Source organism: Elephantulus edwardii, unplaced genomic scaffold, assembly GCF_000299155.1.
Source record: "Elephantulus edwardii isolate Elephantulus edwardi_28Jun2011 unplaced genomic scaffold, EleEdw1.0 scaffold00084, whole genome shotgun sequence".
Lineage (NCBI taxonomy): Eukaryota > Metazoa > Chordata > Mammalia > Macroscelidea > Macroscelididae > Elephantulus > Elephantulus edwardii.
In genome coordinates, this window is record NW_006399834.1 from 12,478,221 (window position 1) to 12,502,150 (window position 23,930).

The window sequence follows — 23,930 nt, forward strand, 5'->3', positions numbered from 1 at the left end:
GTAATAGAATTGACCTTGTTTTAGAAGTATCTTCTTTTAGCTAGTGAATATTTGATCAAACATGATGGTTATTTCTTTGACAACTTTTCTGAACTGTAATATTGGACTAATCTGAATGAATTTTTAAGATTGTATTATTTAATGAAATTTGTCTGTGATTGTAGCTTGGAAGGTCTTGGGAACAGGCACCATGTCTGACTTAGACTGATATCTTGTATAATACAATATGTATAAGAAACATTCAGTATCTGTTTGCTGAATGAATAAATGAGGACCATTAGTCAATATTTTAAAAAGTTTGGTGACTTAATGCTTTTGTCATTCCTCTCTGGTGATTTGAATTCACCAGTGAGTTCATGGGCAAAAAGATGTACAATCTCCTCCCAAGTGATTTGCAGCCTCAGAAACCCAATGGAGGGTCAGTTTTAAATCAATATTATGTCAAAGAAATATACTGTTCCCTTTCATTGCACAACTCCATGCTCTGATTCATAAGTGAAGAAAACGAGTTGTCACTCACTCTACTTAGTCTTGTGTACAAGTCTGGAAGAAGAATGTGGAATTCTCTCTTTTAATTTTAAGTAATAATGCATGTAGCCAGAATGTAGACATGCATGTGTGAGTGTCATTGGAGGGTTTATTTCTAGACAAAGGAAGTGCACTTTGAGTTCAAACCCAAAGATAAGTTACTTTAGGAAATTATAAACTACTGACAAGAGAGTGACAATAGCAAAAATAAATAACCAAAGTCTTAGGGAAAATAAACCGCAAATGTGACAATAAATCTTGGAGTATGAAGAATTCGGCCAACCAAAAGCATGGAAGTTTTCTATTGGAGAATCCATAAATTCAGAAGACCCTTGAAGTACTTGGCATTTTCATCCTAAGACCTGGAGATAGGTCTAAAAGAAGGAAGTAAACAGGCCAGTTATATAGGAAGGATATTATTGAGAGACACAAAAGGGAGCGGTAGTAAATACATGTGTAAGGAAAGGGAAAAAAATGTTTAGAGATACTCCATTAAAAGATGAAAACATGTAGTTGAAGCTCTGGTGGCTTAGTGGTAAACAGTTGTTCTGTCAATTCAAAGGCTGGTGGTCCAGTCCACCGGCTGTTCTGTGGGAGAAGGATACTCTCCTCCCATGCAGTTTATAGCCTCTGAAAAGCTGCTGGAGGGTCAGCTATGAGTTCGTCCATTCTGACTTGACATCACAGAACAAGAGTGAAAGTAGGAAAATATCTTAAAAGGACAAAATTGTTCTAGAAAAAGTGGGTTTTTCCCTCATTATATTGAAGAATCCCTGTGATATTTATGAGTTAATGTGTGACTCTTTCAAATGAAAACTGTGACATTGTTAATGTCTCCTTATCAAGCCAGATCTTTTTTCTCCCTTTACCCCTAAAGTATAGTAAACAAGTTACATAGTCTGATAATTTTCCTTTTCTGTTAAAAATGTCTCCTTTATGAGGGAGAATGGAGTGAAGAATTTTAAAACTTCAGTTTGAAGCTACAGCCTCAAAACTATTTGTTTTAATTTTTTTGTCTGCTTTTGCAATTACAAAACCTTTACAATTATCAAGTTTAATAAAATTTAGACAACAAATTTGTATAGAGTACCTGTCACTTAGCATGCACTATGCTGGCTGATAAGGGCACAGCAGCAAACACATGGGTAAACATATCTGCCCTTCTGGAACTTCACATTTGCTGAAGGAAGATGGACAATACCAAAAAAAAAAGAAAAGTAACTTTTTTACTGCATGTAGCAAATAGGTATGAATTGGGATGGAAAGTAATAAAGAGAAGGTAGACTGCAGTTTTGAATAGCCTTGACAAGGCAGACCTAGAAAACAAGATGAATTTTTATTGAAAGGGGATAAGAGATCCATCATATAAAACCAGAGCAAAAGCACCAAGAGCAACTGCACTAGCCCATTGGCAGCAGTGATGGAAAACCTCACAGGGGGCATACTATTGCCTCGTTATCTGTATTCTTAAGCAGTTCCAAGCAGGAGATGATAATATGTTTAATCGGCATCATTAGGAAAGGAATGGCCAGGGGATAAAGACAATAAGGGGTCACACGATTAACATGACAAAGTAGAACTTTGATTCTATTCCTAGCATGCTACCTAGTCATGTATAGTTTAGGATATAATCATCCTTTCCCTACCACAGTTAAGGTTTTATGGTCAAGACTTGTGGTTTATCTGAATAATAACTAGCTAACAAGATTCATAACACCAATGCTAATGTTTAAAGAACATCAACCTCTCTAGTAGCATAATTCAGTATCTGAGAGTCAGTCTTGCAGCTGTCCAGGATAATTGTCTTAACCATGAAAGATCAGCTTCCATTTCTGGGAAGCCAGCCCTACAGGTGGTCAGTCTTGGACAAGGTAAGCCTAAATTCCCAAAATCTGTATGTATATGTATGAGAAAGGTCATCCCAGCAGAGGAATCAAGCAATGCAAAATCTTTGAGGTTAAGACTATGATTGAAGCAAGTTCACTGTAGCTAGAATGGAAATTATGGGAGAAGGGGTCTGAGAGGTGATGCTTCAGATTATGTAATCCATTGTGAGAACATTGACTTTTGTTCCCCGAGGGATAGGAAACCACTGGGGAATTTTGAGTGAAACTTCTTCATTTTTAAAGGATTAGTCTGGCTATTTTTGAGGACAGACTGTAGAAGGATGAAAATGAAAGAAGGGTGATCAGTTAGAAGATGAAGCTACTACACAGACTGTGAGAAAGGTTAAAAAGTGGTAACTTTCTGGATATTTCAAAGTTAGACTTGATGCTTTTTCTTATAGAGTGGATGAGAATTATTGAGGGCCAGAGCGAAAGAAGGAGTCACATTTGAATCCACTGTTGACTCTTGAGGAACTAGAAGATTACAGTTGCCTTTCCATAAAAGGGGAAAAAAAGAAAAAAACAAGCAAACAAAAACTATTGGAGTGGAAAGGATTTGAAGAAGAATAATTGGAATTTTGGGTCAAATTACATTTAAAAATGGGCATTAGATATACCTAGTAATGTAACACTAGTGCTAATCTAAAGGTCAGCAGTTTGAATCTACTACTTATTCCGTAGGAAAAAGATGTAGACTGCCCCCATTAAGATTTAGACCCTTAGAAACCCAAAAGAGTCGGAATCAGCTCAATGACAGTGAGTTTATCTTTTTCGCTTTTTAAATTAGTTATCCATGTGGAGATGTAGAAGAGGCAGTTGGCCAAGCAAGGACAGTGTCTAGGCAGGTGGTGTAAATGTGGTTGTCACTAAGGCTTTTATGCTTATGATGTGAGGACACCAGAATAGGAAGTCAATAGGAGTGATACCTGTAAAATGTCAACATTTTAATATTGTGAAGATAAGAAGAAAGTATTGTGGGGACTGAAGCAGAGTAGTCAGTAAGGAGATCTTGGAGAGTTTAATGTCCTGAAAGCCCATTGAGAACAATGTTTCATGAAGGTAGGAATGATCAACACTGTTTAAAAGATGAGAGATCAAATAAGAATGAAGATTGAAGATTTATTGCTGGTGTGGAGAAGAGAGACACTCATGACCTTTCTGAACAATTTTAGTAAAATTTGATAAACCAAAGACTAATTGGAATTTAGCTAAAGGAAAAAAGATAAGTTGGAAATAATCCTTGATGTCATCTGAAAACTCATTTGGTCTTCGACCCTTGATGTTCAAAGCTTCAAACCTATTCTTAAGATGATTTTTAAATTCATATGGAATAGACTCAAGATCATATTTTGGTTCTCGTAGATCATATTTTGGTTCTCGTGGATTTATTGTCACTTTCTTCAGCTCAGTTTGAACAACTTTTTCTTCTTGTCGTTGTTGATTGCCATCGAGACAGAGCACAACTCATAGAAACCCTGTGAACAAAAGGCCTGGAGCCTTTCTATAACTATTGTCATTTATCAAAGTTCATAGAGTTTCCAGAGGCATGTTGTTTAGGAAGTGGATGCCACTCCTGTTAATCTGTTTCACCATCAGCACTGAGGTGCTTTTGACTGCTGATATTGAGCTTCTCCCACAATTCCTTCCATAGATGTACTCAATCTGATTCCTATGCAGTACAATAGGTGAGATCCATGTATAAAGTCACTAGATTTTTTTAAAATATTTATGATGAACAAATCATTTTATCAGTCTTGCTCTAACATCATTTCCGTCGCCAAGTCCATACTTTCCAACTACCGTTCCTTCTTTATTGTTTCCAACTTTTGCATTGCAGTCACCAGTAATCAGCAGCTTGACTGAATGTTTGGTTAATTCAGACTGCAAAATGTGATAAATATTTTCAATTTCTTCCTCTTTTACTTTAGCTATTGGTGCATATATTTTAGTAATAGTTGTATTTACCTTTCTTCCTTGTATGCATATGGATAATATCCTATCACTCACACATTGTACTTCAGGATAGAACCTGAAATTGTTTCAGTATGGACGCAACACCATTGTTCAGTTTTTCATTCCTGGTATAGTCTACTATGTGACTGATTCAAAGCAACCAACGCCAGTCCGTTTCATCTCACTAATGCCTAGAATGTCAATTTTCATACATTCCATTTTGGTTTTTTTTTCCCAACTACTAGTTTTCCAACTTTGACACTTCATATATTCTGTGCTTCACCTATTAAAAGATGTTTGCAGAAGTTTCTCCTCATTTAGATTGACTTCCAGTCTGCTTTATGCCTCTTATAGCTATCCATGTTCCTCTATATTCACAGGGGTTTTTTAAAATTTTTTTTGTTATACTAGTTTATTTATAAGATTATAATCCATTGTTTTTCAGACTAGATTCTTTAAATTTCCCTCAACCCCCATCAAATTGCTCAACCCCATGATTAAGTAAATACACGCGCGCGCGTGCACACACACACACACACACACACACACACACACACACTCTCTCACACTCACACTGTCCATCCTCATCCCTCTACTTCCACCTTCCTCCCCTCTTGGATCCTCATACTCATTCTACAATAATGGGTTTATACAGTATTTGTCATTGTGTGACTGAGTCAGTTCACTCAGCATAATGCTGTCTAGTCCCTCCCAAGCTAGGCAATAATTTACAAAATCATTGTTCCTGCATGCCGCATAGTATGTTCATAGGGTCTTTAGAGGCTTACCATTTAAGAAGTGGATTTAGAAGAGGCTGTGACAGCAGGGATATCATTGCTTATGTCAGATGGATCCTGGCTGAAAGCAAAAAATACCAGAAGAATGTCCATTTGTGCTTTATTGACTATGCAAGTGCATTTGAATGTATGGATCATAGCAAATTATGACTAATATTGAGAAGAATGGGAAGCCCAGAACATTTAATTGTGCTCATCAAAAACATACGTAGACAAAGAGGCTGTGTGTTAACAAAGCAAGGGAACACTTGTTAGTTGCCTTTGAGCCAAGTACGATTCATAGCAACTGTACGAAAAAAAGATCTGAACTCTGTTCTCTCCCCTGCCTTCCCCACACTTCCTGACACACAAGAGCCCATTTGCCACATTCATTACATGGTTTAAAATTCAGAAAAGTGTGCATCAGGGTTGTATCCTTTCTCTAAATCTCTTCAATCTATATACTCAGCAAATTATTTGAGAAGCTACATTCTATGAAGAAGAATGTGTCTTGAGAATTAGAGAAAGACACATCAGTAGCATACATTATGCAGATGACACAACTTTGCTTGCTGAATGTGAGGAGGGCTCAAGCGCTTTTTGCAGAAGATCAAAGACTACAGCCTTCAATATAGATTGAATCAACATCAAGAAAACAAAATTCTCATCACTGGACAATATATGGGGAAAAAGAAATTTTCCAAGACTTCATCTTACTTGGGTCTACAATCAACACCCTGGGCACCAGCAGTTAGGTAATATATTGCACTGGAAAAGTCTGTGGTCAGGGACCTCTCCAAATTATTGAGAAACAATGATATTAGTTTAAGAACTATGATACCAGTTTTAGAACTAAAGTGTGGCTGATTCAGGCCATAGTCTTTTCCCTTTTCTGCGTTGTATTATTTCTCGCCGCCCATCATACATTTTCCTCCCACCCTTCCCAGTGCTCCCTCCAGTGCATAATTTGTTCTGGATTGTCATCATACATATAAAGCATAATAATCGTATATTCCTTTTAGACAGTTCTTTTCAGTCACTGTGCATCTGAGAGCTAGATAATGAATAAAGATGACAGAAACACAATTAAGGCTTTTGAACTAAGACGTTGAAGAGAGTACTAAATATCCATGGACTGCTAAAAGAACAAAAAAGATATGTCTTGGAGAAAGTGCAGCTGGAGTATTCCTTGGAGGCAAAGGTAAGAAAGCTTCCTTTCACATCCTTCAGGCATGTAGCTATGAGAAGTGGCTATTCCTTGGAGAGACGCATCATTCTTGGAAAGGTGGAGAATCAGTGAAAGAGCGTAAGACCCCTAACCAAATGGATCGACGCAGTAACAGCAACAGTTAGCTTGAGGACATCATAGATTGTAAGGATGGCACAAGATTGGACACGATTCAGATCTGTTGTTCATAGGCTCACTATGGGTCATACTCAACTCAATGGCACCTAACAGCAACAGCAATTTATGGCATAATTAGACTATCAGTTATAATGTAATGATAACCACTACTGTTATAAAATAGAATTTGATGCATCAGTTTCCAAGACTATATATCTTATGGGAGAAATAAAGATAGTCTGTTACTGTTAAGCTACTGGTAAACTCCAATTGCTGATCATTAAGTTAGCAGCCTAACATGTAGCCCACTAAGCTAGAATTGAGAGGAAAATCCTTGATGATATAATTGTTGTTGTTGTTATGTGTTGTCAAGTTTCCTGTGCTTCATAGCTATCCAATGTACAACATCTGAAGCCTGCTCTATACTGAGCCAACCTTATTATCTCTGACACACCTACCTCCATTACTCCAGTCACTGAGCCAATCCATCTCATCGAGAGTGTCTTCCCCTCCTGAACTGTCCTTCCACCCTCCCTAGCATAATGTCCCTCCTCAAGGACTGGCCTCTCCTTGCAACATGGCCAAAGTATGTCAGACAAAGCTTCAGAATCATTACCTCCAAGAAACACCCTGGTTTCACCCTCTCCAGGGCAAACCTGTTTGTTCTCTTAGCAGTCTGTGGTATATTCAATACTCTTCTCTAATACCACAGCTCAAAGGTATCAATTCTCCTTCTATCATCCATAGTCATTGTTCAGCTTTCTGATGCAAAGCACATAATTGCGAAGACTGTGGCCTGGATCAGACACACCTTTGTCTCCAGACTGATGTCATTGCTCTTCAGTACTCTGGAGAGGTCCCTGGCAGCTGACTTTCACAGTGCAATTTGTCTTTTGATTTCCTGGCTGCTGGTACCAAGAGTGTTGACTGTGGAACCAAGCAAACTAAAGCTGTTAACAATCTCAAGCTCTTCACCATCCATTATGATGCTGCTAATTGGGCCAGTGGTGAGAATTTTTTGTTTTCTTGATGTTGAGCTTCAATTCATATTGAAGGCTGCAGTTCTTGACCCTCTGAAGCAAGTGGATCAGGTCAATTCTGTTTCAGCAAGCAAAGTTGTGTCATCTGCATAATGCAGGTTGTTGATGAGTCTTCCTTCAATCCTAATACCACATTTCGCCTCATAGAGCCCAGCCTCCCAGATGATCCTTTCTGCATATAGATTGAAAAGCTATGGAGATATAGGGAACTTCCCTGACATACACTGTTTCCAATTTTAAACCATGCCGTTTCCTTGCTCTGTTCTGATGACTGCCTCCTGGTCCAGGTACAGGTTTTACATAAGCACAATCAAATGTTCTGGAATTCCCATTTTTTTCAGAGTCAGTCACAGTTTGTCATGATCCACACAGTCAAATGCCTTTGCATAGTCAATGAAACATATATAGAAATTCCCCTGGTACTCCCTGCTTTCAGCCAAGATCCATCTCTAACATTAACTATAATATCCCTAGTACGCAATTATGTGCTATGCATCAGAAAGTTGGACAGTGAATAGGGTTGATAGAAAGAGAATTGATGCCTTTGAGCTGTGGTACTGGAGAAGAGTGTTGAATATACCATGGACTGCTAGGAGAACAAACAGGTTTGTCCTGGAGAAGGTAAAGCCGGAAAGCTCCTTGGAGTCAAGGATTCTGAAGCTTCGTCTGACATACTTTGGGCATGTTGCAAGGAGGGACTGGTCCTTGGAGAGGGACATCGTGTTTGGCAGAGTGGAGGGGCGGCATAGGAGAGGAAGACCTTTGATGAGATGGATCGATTCTGTGACTGGAGCGGTGGGAGTAAGTGTGTTTGATATGGCTAGGTTGGCACAGGATAGAACAGCATTTAGAGCTCTTGTACATAGGGTCGCTATGAGTCGCAAACGACTCAATGGCACATAACCACAACAACAACATCCTGAGTACCACGACCTCTTTTAAACCCAGCCGCTAATTATGTAGTGCAAAATGAATATTTACTAGATGTTATCTCAACTTCAATATGAGGGAGCATTTGGTATACAAGTAAAGGGGGTCTGCCATGGTTAGATATGTGGATACTTCATCCATAGATAGGAGAGGATGCAGAGGGACTGGATCTAGATGTAAGCAGACAGGTAGGTGTGATGGGAACCTATGAAATCCAGTATAAGCAAGCATGGGAGATATAAAATGGCATCAATCAAGAAAGAGTAAAATAAACATTTTCAGAATAGTTCAGTGAAGGATGCTAGGCATGAAACAATAATTAAATCATTGAATTCCTTAACTAAGTGATTTTAAGAACAAGGATAAAGCTTATATCTATATATGAATATAAAATTGGTAAGTGATTTAATACTTAAAGAACATGAAAATTAAATTTCTCCCCCAAACCTATCATGAGCTAAGTATTTTGGTATATGTTAGGCACACAAAATCAGAAGGACATAGATAGTTGAATAATTATTCAGGCTGCAAATCGTTGAATTAGATTAACCACATACCAAGTCAAATTTAAATAAAATACTGTAGAACACTATGTCTTGTGTCCTGATTAAATTATTAATTTGTAGTGTAAATTTGAATGGAATATTTCTACTGATAGAAGCTTTAGTTGCATACAAATAAGGGAGGGAACAAGCTACATGCTTAATGAAAGCAGCAAATCAAGTGTATTAAACCTCAGACAAGAAGGCAGCATTATTAACTTTATTATGTTAAAAGTTTGCAAGAGGAACTAGTTGCTAAAGCCTCCTGATAGGAGGTGTTGTTGAATCAAGTATGAATCATAGCGATATTATGAACAACATATATGCATCTTGTCCTATCCTGTGCCATTCTCTCAATCTCTGACATACTTAAGCCCATTGCTGCAGTCACTGCAACTGGTTGAAAATCTTCCCCTCCTTCACCAACTCTCTACCTTTCCAAGCATGATGTTCCTCTCAAGGAATAGTCTCTCCTAGCAACATGCTCAAAGTATGTGAGATGAAGCTTTCTCACCTTTGCCTCCAAGGAACACTTTGACCTTTCCAAGACGTCTTTTTGTTCTGTTGGAAGTCCATGGGATATTCAGTTTTCTTCTTCAACACTACAGCTCAGAGTAATCAATTCTGCATCTTCTGTCATTCTTATTCATTGCCCAGCTCTCTGATTCATAGCAAGTGATTGAAAAAACTATGGCCAGAATCAGTGTAATAGGTCTCCTGGACTACTGATACCAAGGGCATTTGGTTGTGGATCCAAGTAAGATGAAGTTGTACACAGTTTCAGTCTTTTCCCATCTATCACTATGTTGCCTGTTGGTCCAGTGGTGAGAATTTTTGTTTCTTAATGTTGAGATGCAATCTATAGTGAAGGCTGTAGTCTTTAATCTTTTGCAGCAAGCACTTCAAGTCTTCCTTACTTTCAGTAAGCAAAGTTATATTCTCTGTATAATGTAAGTTATTGATGAGACTTTCTCTGATTCTGAAGCCACATTCTTCATAGAGTCCAGCTTCTCACATAATTTGCTCAGTATACAGACTGAATAGGTATGGAGAGGGCATACAACCGTAACACACTCTCTCCTCAATTTTAAATCATGCAGTCTCCCATTGCTTTGTTCATACAACAGCCTCTTGGTCCACATATAGGTTCTGCACGAGCACAATTAAGTGCTCTAGGACTCCCATTCTCCTTGTTAAGATCCTCACTGTCAAATGCCTTTGCATAGTCTATAAATCACAGGCATTCTACTGGTATTCATTACTTTCAGCCAAGATCCTTCTCACCATCAGCAGTGATATCCCTGGTGCCATGACCTCTTCTAAATCCTGCTTAAACTTCTGACATTTCCCTATTTAGGTGGTGCTTTAGCCATGTTTGAATGATCTTCAGCAGTACTTTGCTTGCATGTGAGGTATGTATAAACTTATGGGACTTTAGTGTGAGGCACTTTTTTTTTTCTTTGGAAAAACTCACTTGCCTGGGACATAGCTTCCAGCTACTCACCAGTCTCTAAAACCACCACAGTCTCCAACACCCACAGTCACCATCTAACTGTTCCACAAGTGACATTCTACAGGTCCATCACTCCAAAACCATCTGGCATACCTATAGTCATGTGAGCCATTCCCTGGATGGGTCTTTGTCTCTGGGAGACCTTCAAGCAAATCTGAACCAAGTACCATAGAGTTATTGGGGAACTGAGCTATAAATGGAGCTGTTTGTGTTAGAAATTATGAACAAATAGAGCTAGTTAAGCATTGAGGACTATGGCAACCTGAGAATTCTCATAAAAAGACTGAGATGTTGATGAATCCGGAGAAAAATTCCTGAGAAGGCTGAGATCCTGCTGAACAGGATGCCTACGCTGTGCTGCAGCAGCCGGTGGAGTTCATGCTCCAGGAGGACTGCAAATCTCAGCTGATGGTGTACTTGACCAACTCTCTCTTCAGTAGGAAAAAAAAAACATATGGAGGGAATACAGAGTCATTATTCCAAAAGAATTGGCTGACACTGAAATAGTTCAGGAAGCACCATAGGACCACAAGGTAATGAAGTACGAAGTTCAAGCTGCACTCAAGGCAATGACAAAGAATAAGACCCCAGGAATCAATGGGATACCAACTGACATGTTTCAAATGACAGATGCAGCCCTGGATGTGCATAATCTATGTCAGCATATTTGTAGGACAGTTGCCTGGTCTATAGAGACCTGTACTTGATCCCATTTAAATTGTCTAAGAGTCTTTTAGACATTCCTCTGAGATAGAGGGCTTCCAGCCAGATTGAAAATGTTTATTCACTACTCAGCATAGTGTTCTAAATATGCACCAGAAAGCAGGAACTGTGCAATGATATTTGAACCAATCCATCAGATGACTATCTTGCCTTGACAGAAAATGGGAGAAATAAAGAAGATTAAGGTCATCACAGATACTCATGACTTTTGTTGGCCCTCCATTTTCCTCAGAAGAGCAGCCAGCTTCCTTGTAATTTTTCACAGATCATCTCCTTCAATTTCACCTCTTTGTCAAAATGCCCCAACACTCCAGCCATCATTTTTTGAGCATGCTATAAGCCCTTCCACGAGTCTGGACTTCTGGGCATGCAGGTTACTCTACTCACGTCTTTACCTGAAAGAATACTACCCACACTCCAGATAGGTTCAAGTATTTCCCTGCCCACCTCTCACCCTAAGACAATGAATTTATTTGATCAGGATCATATATTTCCAGTTGAATGTACAGTTAATTTTTTTTAAAGTATCCATACTACAATAAAACAACAAATCAAATCCATTCCTGCAAATCAATTCTGAATCATAGTGATACCGTTTGCTGCAGAGTAGAGTTTCTTGACTATAATCTTCACAGATGTAGATCATCAATGCTTTCTCTCATGGTGTCACTAAAGTGAGCTCTACTCAACCAACCTTTAGGTTAGTAGTTGAGCACAATATTTTTCTATCATAGATGCTGATAAAATTCTTTACACAAATACTCAGTGTTACTGTTCTTAAAGAGTTATAGTTCCTTCACAGGATCCCTAATGGTATAGTGTGTAATGCTCTGGGCTTGCTTATCCAAAAGTTGACAGTTTATATCCACCAGCATACATGAGAAAGAGAGGCAGTCACCTTCTATAAAGATATATAGCCGAGGAAACCTAATACAGGTTTGATATGAATCAGATTCCACGTATGGGCAGTATTCACGGTTTGGGGTTTTTATTTTCTTAAAATCTTTCTCCTTAAAATTTATCTTTATAATAGAATATAATATGAGAAAAAGTTAAGACAATCAGCACAGAGATTTAGAATGGCAGAATCATTCAACCTTAGCAGAAGGAACTACTTTAGTTCTATATTTATCATCAAGTTTGGAAATTAATCACTGAAAGCAGAGATAGAAATACAGATGGATAGGAAAGACCTGAGCCATCTAATTTGTCTTCTCGTTAACACAGAGCAGTTTCCTATGCCAAATGCCTGTGAGATATTGTGCAATAAAAGTCCTAGATTACAGCACTTCAATCATTTTCACAAGATGACTAATTATCCTTTGAATTGCTCTAAGCATCATTCTTGAACTCCTTTCTATATATCTCTTCCACATGAAGATCTTTTCCTTTGCACATAGAAATGACCAATGACTCAAAGGGAGGAGACCAGCTTCTTTTTCTATAGTGGTGATGAGTTGACCTCCTTTTTATGATGCTTTTTTTGTGTCCAAGTGGCACACATTTGTGAGATTATTTCCCAGAAAATGGTCCAGCACATTCTGTTTCTTTAGAATAGTTCAAAGTTAAGAGAATACCTCAGAAACAAACCTATCCATTGGTACCAATAGCACAGATAAATGATTAAATATTCAAATGGAATGATTTGTGATGAAGACGTCTCATTATGCCCAGTTGACACTGTTGCAAGTGTAGGACTAATAACACTTGAGATTACTGTTTTTACATTACATTCTTTGATTATTTAGCTTTCAGAGGGCTTTTTAACTGTACTAAAAAACTCCTTATTATACCTCTTCCTTCCTTCATCCTAATGTGTGTCTATTATTTATTTACTAAATGTTCTTGTAACAACAACAATCTCTCCCTTCTCATCTCTGATAACCATCCAAAAATTTTTCTTTCTATATGTAAAATTTTCTTTAGCTTTTTAAAATAGTGAAATCATCTAATATTCGAATGATCAAAAAAGAATTGAAAATCCTTTTATGATTGACTTATTTCACTCATCACAATATCCTCTAGATTAATAAATGAATACACGATTTTGCAAATTCCTTCTTATTCTTTAATATTTCAAAGTATTTAAGAACCATAGTTTTTTTATCAATTCATCCACTGATAGACACTAGGTTTGTTTTCATTTTTTGTTATTGTAAATAATATTGCTGTAAACATAGCTGTGTGCCTTCATGTCATAGCTCTTATTTTGGGGGGATGTATACATAAGTAGCGGGGTTACCAAATTAACTGGTATTTCTGTTTTCAACCTTTTAAGGAAAAAACAGACTGCTTGCCATAGTAGTTGTACCATTTTTCATTTTCACTAACAGTATACAAGAGTTCCAATTTCTCCACACCCTTGCCCTATTTGTTGTTTGCTGTCTTATTAAACATTTGCATTTTGCTGGTGTGATATGATTTACATCTCTCTACTAGCTAATGATTGTGAACAGTTCTTCATGTATTGTTTTTGGGGTGGTGGTGGTGGTATTGGAATGTCTTCTTTTGTGAAGTCTCTTTTTATGCCCTCACTCATTTTAAAAATTAAGTTGTTTTACTTTTTCTTGTTGATATTTTGAAGATTTTAATGTTTTGGAGATTAGTCCCTAGTGAGATATGTCATTGGCAATTTTATTCCCAGTCTGTTGGCTCTCTTTTTAGTCTTTCTGGAAATGTCTTTAGATATATGTAACTACTTAATTTTCAGAAAGTTCTAATCATCCAGTTTATCTTCTACTTGATTATGTTTCATGGTCTGTTTATGCCACAATTTAAGGTCCCTAATTTGCTCCCTTTTTCTTTGATGATCTTTATAATTTTACAATTTACACGTAGGTTCTTGATTCATCTTGAATTAGTTTTTGTATATGGTGTGAGATATGGATCCTATTTAAAGAATCTGCAAATAAAGAACCAATTGTAGTAGTGCCCTTTGTTAAATAGGCTATATTTTTTCCTCTTTGGGTGGGTTTTTTTTTGTCTTTGTTAAAGATCAACTCTCCATAGATTATCAGTTTTTTCATATTTATCACATAAAAATGTTACATGATTTTTTAAAAGATATATCTTAAAATTTTTTTTCCTAATCATTGACTCAGTATTCAAATTTACTTTAAAAATTATTCTTTTTATATCTTATTGCTTTCAAGTGTTCTACATGTGCCATTGACTTACTGAAACCTCTTTATCTAGTTTCTTCACAAAGTGGCTAAATAACACTAGAGTTAACCTCCTTACAACAAACTGATTATTCTCCAAGTGGCATTATTCTTTCTTTATAGTATTTGGATATAATCCTTAATCAAATTGAATTTGTTCTTGTTTTAACTAACCAGTGTAAAGAAAAAAGCTCACATAAGCTATTATATAGATTTTAGTCTTGAAATGCTATCTAAATATTGAAATATAAGAATATAAGAATTTTTTTCTTTCTTAAGTTCTCCCTAAAAAGGTCATGAATAAGGGGCTCTGGCAGCCTAGTGCTGAGGAGTTGGACTGCCAACTCAAACCCACAATATTCTAATTCACCAACTTCTCTGTGGGAAAAAGATGGGCAATCCCCTCCCATGCAATTTACAGCCTTTGGTAAGCTATTAGAGGGTCAGCTATGAGTTTGGTTATGTCTCGATGGCACATAACAACAGTATTTCATAGCTAACTTAATTATAGACAGAATTAGTTTAAGAGCTCAAAAATGATTTATGACTCTACTTTTTTATAAAACACTCATTTCCTTTTACATAGTTCTAATTTGCCCTTTTTTGGAAGCAGGAGTGTCATCCACTTCCTAAACAACATACCTCTGGAAACTATGAACTTTTATAAACGTTGATAGTTATAGGAAAGCTTCAGGCCTTTTGTTCACAGGGTCATTACGGGTCCTGCTCAACTCAAAGTCAATCAACAAACAACAAACAATAATTTGTCCTTCTAAGCAACTGCTACTTCATATTATTCTCTCTTTTTCTCTATGGTAAATGACGTAAAACTAGAGACCAGGCATTGCTGTGGCTATTAAGAATAGAAAGGTCAAGTTTGATTCAACTTTTCTTCCATGTTGCAGAATTCTGGCTGTTATCAAACAACTGACCCAGAATGGTTTCTCTAAGGAGAGTATTCGTTTACTATTGAGAAGTAGCAATTTTAATCAGTATGTTTAAATTCAGTGATGTATGCAAAGGAAAAAAATAATAGTTCCTTTAGCTTAGGGTGCATATGAACTCAGCATGGCCCCCTCCACCATGAAGAGATTTCACTCCTGGTTTCATCTGGTGTTCTAGAGAACCCTAAGCCACCGGGATCACACCAACTGCAATAAATAAAGCATCGATTCAGTATGTTCCCATGCCAAATATTATTCAGCATTCTTCGGGCCTTGGTTTGATCTAAAACAGCACTGTGAACTTATTACCTCTCCTTTACTGTAGTGAGCCTCGAGTAACAATGAAAGATTTAACAATTCGAACCTATGTGTAAGCAAAGTCACTGTTTCTTCTATTTTAAAATTATAGCATTGATACAATTAACAACACACACACAAAAAAATGAAGTCTGTTGTCACTATTGAAGAGCTGCTAGAGTTACTGTTGAGACTTTTGTCTTTAAAAAAAGTTCTGCTCAGAGAAGATAATAGAAAAAAATTTAGAATATGTAGAGTATGTGCCCAAATGTATCATTTAAAAATAGAAATAATATTTATGTGACAATATGAGGAGTAATATTATTAAAGAATTTCACAGATTTTTTTTATGTCTCATCATACTATGTTATCTCAGGAATGTTTTGTGATACTGAGTCTGCTGAGAGTTCATTTATTTGGGTCATATTTTAAGGAGGGGCTTATAAGGTTCATATATAAAATATAATTCTGTAATATTCCCAGCTAATCTCATTAAATCCAACCCCAAAATGAGCAGGATAATGATGTAACCAATTTGCATTCCTTGAGTTCCTACACCTCAAGTGGAAATGAATTCCTTCTGGATTAAAGCCACGTTTCCTCTTTGTATCTCTCTCCAGGCTGAGGTTCAGCTCTGCTACCTGGAAGCACAAAGAGATGCTGTTGAGCAGATGTCCCTCAAGCTATACAGCGAGCAATACACCAGCAGCAGCAAGAGAAAAGAAGAGTTTGCTGATATGTCAAAAGTTCATTCTGTGGGAAGCAATGGGTAGGAAACTATTCTTTTTGTTGTTTTATTCTCACTAATCTTTAATTTTTACATGATTTTCTGCCAGTAAATGTTAGGTAGCATTTTTGTCCCTAGCCAGTCGTCCATAGAGCAAACATTTAGGTTTGTTGGGTTTTTTTTTTTTTTTCATTTGTACCAGAATTGAAGACTGGGGTGTTTTTACCCATTTTCATCTAATCTAGAAATTTTGAACTTTAATCTCATTAGTTTTTAAAAGGCAGCTTTATAATTTATTTAAATGTTCTCTTAAAATAAGTTTTAAACAAATACCTAATTGTACACATTACCGAACAATATACTCTTATATAACTCAGATATTTAATAATTGTTCAGATTATAGGCTAGCTACTTAGTTTTACATAAAATCAATTGGAATAATAGATGCATGCTTGAATTATCTATGCTATGTAAAATTACTTGGCTGAAAGCAGGGAATACCAGAGGAATGTCTATCTGTGTTTCATTGATTATGCAAAGGCATTTGACTGTGTAGATCATAACAAACTATGGCTGACTCTGAGAAGAATGGGAATCCCAGAACACTTGATCGTTCTAATGCGAAAATTATACTTGGACCAGGAGGCAGTCGTCAGAACAGAGCAAGGGAACACTGCATGGTTCAAAATTGGGAAGGGCGTACGCCAGGGATGCATCCTATCTCCATACCTTTTCAACCTACACGCAGAACAGATTATCTGGGAGGCTGGGCTCTATGAGGAGAAATGTGGGGTCAAGATTGGTGGACGATTTACCAACAACCTGCGTTATGCGGATGACACAACCCTGCTTGCTGAAACTGAAGAGGACCTGAAGCGCCTGCTGCAGAGTGTCAAGGACTGCAGCCTCCAATATAGATTGAGGCTCAATGTCAAGAAGACAAAGATTCCCACTACTCGACCAATTGGCAGCATCAGGATGGATGGTGAAGAGATTGAGATTGTACACAGCTTTAGTTTGCTTGGCTCCATAGTCAACAGTCTTGGCACCAGTAGCCAGGAAATTAAAAGGCGCATTGCCATGGGAAAGTCTGCTGTTAGGGACCTCTCCAAAGTACTGAAGAGCAATGGTGTCTCTCTGGAGACTAAGGTGCGTTTGATACAGGCCATGGTCTTCACAATCACTTGTTATGCATCAGAGAGTTGGACAATGACAAAAGAGGATAGAAGGAGAATTGATGCCTTTGAGCTGTGGTGCTGGAGAAGAGTATTGAGAATACCATGGACTGCTAGGAAAACAAACAGATTTGTCCTGGAAAGGGTTAAACTGGGTGGCTCCTTGGAGGCAAGGATTCTGAGGCTCCGCCTAACATACTTTTGGACATGTTGTGAGGAGAGACACGTCCTTGGAGAGGGACATCATGCTTGGGAGGGTGGAGGGACAGTGCAGGAGAGGAAGGCCCTCTATGAGGTGGATTGATTCAGTGACTGGGACAATTGGGATGGGAGTGTCAGAGACAGTGCGATTGGCACAGGACAGAGCGCAGTTTAGGGCTGTTGTACATAGGGTCGCTATGAGTCGCAAGCCACTCGACGGCACATAACAGCACAACAACATGTAAAATGACCTAGCACCTTCAGTGACACATCAACAGTATCATTTAGGCTGAGACTGTATTTATATTATACTAGCAACCCATATTATTGAATGTATTCAGTTTATTTCCAAATGAGTTTAAAATTGAGCAAAAATTACCCCTCTGTATATGTAAATGGAGAGGTCTGTCTACCTACCTATGTATCTATCTATTTTCTCTCTCTCCTTCTTTCTTTCTCTTTTTCTCTTTCTTTCTCTCCCCATTCTAATATTTACTGTTGTTGGCGTTGAGTACTGTCCAATTGAAACCAACCCATAGCTGACCCTCTGGCAGGTTTTCAGAGGCGATTAGTCACACTGGAGGAAGTTGCCCAACCTTCTCCTGCAGAGGACCTGGTGGCTTCGAACTGCATACTTTCAGCATTGTAGCACAGCTCCTTGCCATTAGGCCATCAGAGCTCCCTAATATTTACTAGATCATTATTAAAAAGTTTAAAAAATTATGAGATTCTGTTACTAAATACTTTTAAATAACTTGATACCAGTAGTACTAATAAAAATGGGGATAATAATATATTTAAATCTTATATGTGACAACACAATAAGGAGGAGAAGCTGTTTTCCTAAGTTTCACTGCACTTTTATAGGGTCATGTAAACTTACAGAGTGTACCGTTAGCTAAATTAATCCCTAAAAATGCAGGAGGAAGGAAGCTTTGCACTGCCCTTGTCTGCTTTTGTTTGTTTCAGTGATTTTAGTTCTGACTGGATCTTCAATCCTCATATAAAGTTTTGGAATAAATTAAGCACACATTAAAAATTCAGTTGTGTTATAAAACCATACAGAAGCATAATTCTCTTTAGGAAATGGGAAACAACTTTCAAATATTAATATTGACCTGTCTATATTATTTGTTGCTCTATCACAATATTTTTATGTATACATGCATGTTTTATGTATGTGTGTATATATAGATATATGTGTGATAAATATATATGCATGTGTATATATACATACATATACACACATATATATATACATATACACACACACACACACGTATGTTATTGTTGTTGGTAAGTGCCGTCGGGTCTTAGAAGACTCACAGCAACCCTATGAATGAAAGTCCTCAACACTTGCATGACTTTCATCCTCTCTCCAGGTTCATAGGGTTTCTGGAGGCAAGCTACTTACGGAAGTAGATGTCACTCCTGCTTCCAAGCTTATTTTAATCAGGGAGCTGCACCAAACACTGTCCACCATGGGTAACCATTATCACATTTGACTCATAAGTGTCACAGTGTTCAGCTTCACAGCAACATATATATGTGTCTGTGTGTGTATATTGTTGTTGTTGCTTACCTTTGAATTGAACATGACTTATATTAAGCCTATGAACAAAAGGCCTGAAGCCTTTCTATAGCTATTGACATTTATCAAAGTTCTTGGAGCTTCTGGAGGCATGTTGTTTAGGAATTAGATGCCATTTCCTGCTTATATATGTATAAAATTATTTAATTCAGCAGACATTTATTTACAAAAGGGAATAGAAGCAAGTAAGAAAGAAAAGGTTAACTCTTGGAGCATGAACAATAAGCTATTTTGAGGCCCTGATGTACTTAAATTTCTCTAAATGCCTAAATAGTCTCTGGTGTACTTGCAAGCACAAACTTTAGGTCACATTTTCATGTTTTTGAAAGCCCCAGAGACTGAGCAAGCACCACGTGCTTCTGACCCTAGATTCCAAAGACCAACCTGAGTACTTATCCTGGGCTCCACAAATCATAAATCTGCCCTGGGAATTGCTTAGTTAACAACATGCATTGTTCTGCAAAGTGGGAGTAGGTGAACTTGCCTGATATCCTTTGTTTATGCTCCTTAGGGTGCTGAAGGCTGTGCATTGTGCAGAAATTTAAGAGTGTACTCAAGAAAAGCCAGCTATTTAATACTAAAATAAGGACAAAAATGATATACTTCTTTCGGTTTTCTCTTTACATACAGAAAAGCAGTGTTTAAGAAATGCATGTGGGTGAGGTTATCTGGGGTGTACTGCCCCCAAGACTCTCTGCTCCCACAGATATACCCTTAATTCTGAAATCTTAAGACCACAGCATTGTAAAATTATCTGCTCCAATGATGAATAAACTTCAATAATTGTTCCTTTTATTACATAGAATGAGTATTGCTTCTGATAAGCAATTGTGGGAATAGTGTGGGTTTCTTAGGATCTTCATTCTATATGCAGATATCCAGTATTCTAAAGAGAAAAATACAATTCATATATTTTTATCTCCTTCTTATGCCTACCTGAATGCTAAGAAGATTATATGTGTAAAGGAGTTCACAGATGAAAACTGTGTAAGACTACTCCATGGAAAACTTAGCAGTTATGTATAGCATGGTGATTATCAATTTCTGAGAATTTCACACAGCAAGATAATGTTTAGAAATTAATTTATAACGTCTTTGGCTTAATGAAAAGATATTTATAAAGGTGATTTAACAGCATAAAGATGGTGAAGAATAGTGAATATACTGTGGACTTCCAAATAATCAAGCTCTAGTGGCAAAACCTATAGAGAGTTGCACTGCTAATCCAAAAACCATACCTCTCAGGCAGTTCATGTCCACCAGAGGCTCCACTGAGAATGGACAATCTTTTCCCTTGTGACTTAGATGGCAATTACACATAAGCTATAAATTGGTTCCAATTTAATGTCAATGAGAGAAAGCCAAAAGAACAAACAAAACTGTCTTGGAAGAAGTGCGACATGAAAGCTCCTTAGAAGCAAGGATGGCAAGACTTTATTTCACATATTTTGAGCATGTTACTAGGAGAGGCCAGTTCCTAAAGAGAGTAGCAAGGCAGCAGAAAAAGAAGACCCTCGAGGAGATGGTTTGACACAGGAATCACAACAGTGGACTAAAGGGAAGAAGTGATTGTAAAGATGATTCAGAACTAAACAGTGTTTTGTTCAGTTGTACAAAGAGTTTCTATGAATACAAACCAACTCAACAGCACTAACAACAGAGGTGTGTCCTTAACAGTCATGAAAATGTTTGATAGGAGGATTTCCTTAAATATAAGTAAGCCTATAAGGACTTTACAGTTCTTTATGGCACATAACAACAGTAACATACTATGACAGGTTTGGAAGCAGGAGTGACATCCACTTCCTAAATAATATGCCTCTGGAAACTCTATTGATGCTGATAAACGTTGATAGTTGTAGAGGGGCTTCGGGTCTTTTGTTCACAGGGTCGCTACGAGTCGTGCTTGACTCAAAGACAATCAACAACAACAACAATAACAACAGAAATTTGATAACAGTATATATTATTCAATGAAAGCATTTGTTTCATGTAGAAAAATTGTGGCTCCTGGAGTGTCCCACAACATGCGTGTCACTGATAGTTCCCAACAGGAGCAGAAGTCAATGCTTTCTGATCCATGCCAATGTAACTGAGTGCAGTTAGGAATGGCTTCCTTTCTGTAATTCAGTAAGTATCGAGTGAGGGCCTACTATGTTCATGCATGATGCACTGAACAGTGTTTCTAAAGAATACTTACTATATATTTTATATTTTGGAAAGTGTACCTAAGTCAAGGAAATTACAATTCTGTGTTTGTGTCAGAGTTCAACAGTGTGTGCTCCATAGAGTTTTCAATGACTGATTTTTCAGGAATCTATCATCCATCAGGCCTTTTGTCCAGATACTTGAAGACTAACTTCCAAACTTCCAGTTGTCAACTGAGCATATTAACCCTTTGTAGCACTCAGGACTTCTTGTGAAGTATAACCACTTCTTTTTCCATACCATGTTCCTCTTGGTTTTCTGTTCCTAATTTTCATTCTTTCTTTAATATTTCTCATGTTTTTAATAAATTTAAATGTTTTATTTGCAAACTTCATCTCAGGTTTAGTTCAGATAACTGCAATAAAATGAATATCACAATAAAGCTAGTCATACAGATTTTTTTTATTTTTTGTTCCTCAGTACATATAAAAGCTATGGTTACACTCTACTGTAGTATATTATGCTTACTAATAATATCGTGAAATAGATTGAAATATTGTAAGAGTTACCAAAATGTGAAACAGAGATGTGGAATTAACACATATTATTGGAAAAAAATGTCACTGATAGCTTTGCTCAAGCCAGGATTACCACAAACCTTCAATTTGTAAAAAATATCTGTAAAGTGTAATTATGACAACTTTGCCTGAAGTTCACTAAGTAGCATTTTACTTACTATAAAGACTCACTGTTGATTTAAAGTGGTTTTTTGTTCCATTTATATATAAAGGAAATTATAAGCAAAAAGCTGTATAGACTCACTTGCCCAGGAAAGAGATTAATAATTAAGATTAATCAGATTTCAATTCAAGGTATTGGTCAGAATGGAGAATCAGAAGTCAAGCTTTGTCCTCTCTGAGGATTTCCTGCAGACTCTTGATAGCCTTTTATCCTTTTTCTCTAAATCCTGTGTTGTGTATTTTCACATGCTGTATGATAGATATTGTTGTTGTTATGTGCCATTAAGTCACCTACAACTCATAGTGACTTTATGTACAACAGCCCTAAGCCCTGCTCTATCCTGTGCCAATCTTATTGTCTCTGATACATCTACCCCCATTACCCCAGTCACTGAGTCAATCCATCTCATTGAGGGCCTCCCAAGCATGATGTCCCTCTCCAAGGACTGGTTCCTCTTTCCAGCATGTCCAAAGTATGTCAGACAAAGCTTCAGAATCCTTGCCTCCAAGGAGCAGCCTGGTCTCACCCTCTCTAGGGTGAATCTGTTTTCTTAGCAGTCCATGGTATATTCAATACTCTTCTCCAGCACCACAGCTCAAAGGCATCAGTTCTCCTTCTGCCATCCCTAGTCATTGTCCAGATTTCTGGTGCATAACAAGTGACTGCAAAGACTATGTATGGCCTGGATCAGGCACATCTTAGTCTTTATACTGACATTATTGCTCTTCAGTACTTTGGAGAGGTCTCTAACAGCACATTTTCCCAATACAACTCGTCTTTTAATGTCCTGGCTGCTGGTACCAAATGTTGATTGTGGAGCCAAGCAAACTAAAGCTGTTAACAGTTTCAATCTCTTCACCATCTATCAAGATGCAGGCAATTGGCCAAGTGGTGAGAATCTTCTGAGCGTGTAATATTCACAACACAGGATTTAGATCTAAAGGGGAAAAAGGAGGAAGAAATTTGACCACACTGTGGTGACTTGAGTATTGCTATGTTGCTGAAGCTCTGCCATCATTATTAAAAAGATCCACAGAATCTCCCATGCTGAACAGGTTTCAGTGAAATTTCCAAACTAAGATAGTCCTAGGAAGGACCTGGTGATCCACTTTGGAAAAAAAAAATTGCCATTGAAATGTAATGAATATCTGACAAAAGTTGTCCAGTGTAGTGTTTGAAAGAGGAGGCTCTCAAGTTAGAAGATATTTAAAATACAATGGAGGAATAGCTATTTCCTCAAAGTTAAAGATGTTCTTTAAGATATAAATGGAGTAAAGCTTTTGAGACCTTCATATGCTAATATAGCATGACTTAAAATGAGAGGAAACAGCTGCACACATCCATTAATAATCAGAAAAGGAAATGTACAGAGTATGAATCTAGGAAAATTATAAATCTTCAAAAATTAAACAGAATGGATAAAGATTGATCTAGGCATTACTGAGCCTGAAATAGACATTTATTGGTCATTTTGAATCTGAATAATATGGTCTATTATGCCAGAAATGTCAAAGTGAAGAAGAATGGCATCATATTGTGGAAAGAACATGTAAGATTTCTGCTGAAGTTGAACCTTAAGAAAATGAACACAAGGCCGCAAGGGCCAAGGTACAATCTTTTTTTTTTTTCTTTTTAATTTAGGTTGTTTATTTTTCATTTCAATGAACATCTACAGAGATTTTGGGATTCCATTCATTCATTGTTGCACC

At 37.3% G+C, this 23,930-nt stretch overlaps 1 protein-coding gene across 1 annotated transcript in view; it reads left to right on the forward strand.

Moving 5' to 3' along the window:
- AKAP6 (A kinase (PRKA) anchor protein 6) overlaps positions 1-23,930 on the forward strand; it is a 524,496-nt gene that overhangs the window by 306,692 nt on the left and 193,874 nt on the right. The window contains exon 7 of the mRNA XM_006889980.1: positions 16,259-16,407. Within this exon, the coding sequence (XP_006890042.1) occupies positions 16,259-16,407 (149 nt within the window). The remainder of the gene's footprint in view (positions 1-16,258; positions 16,408-23,930) is intronic.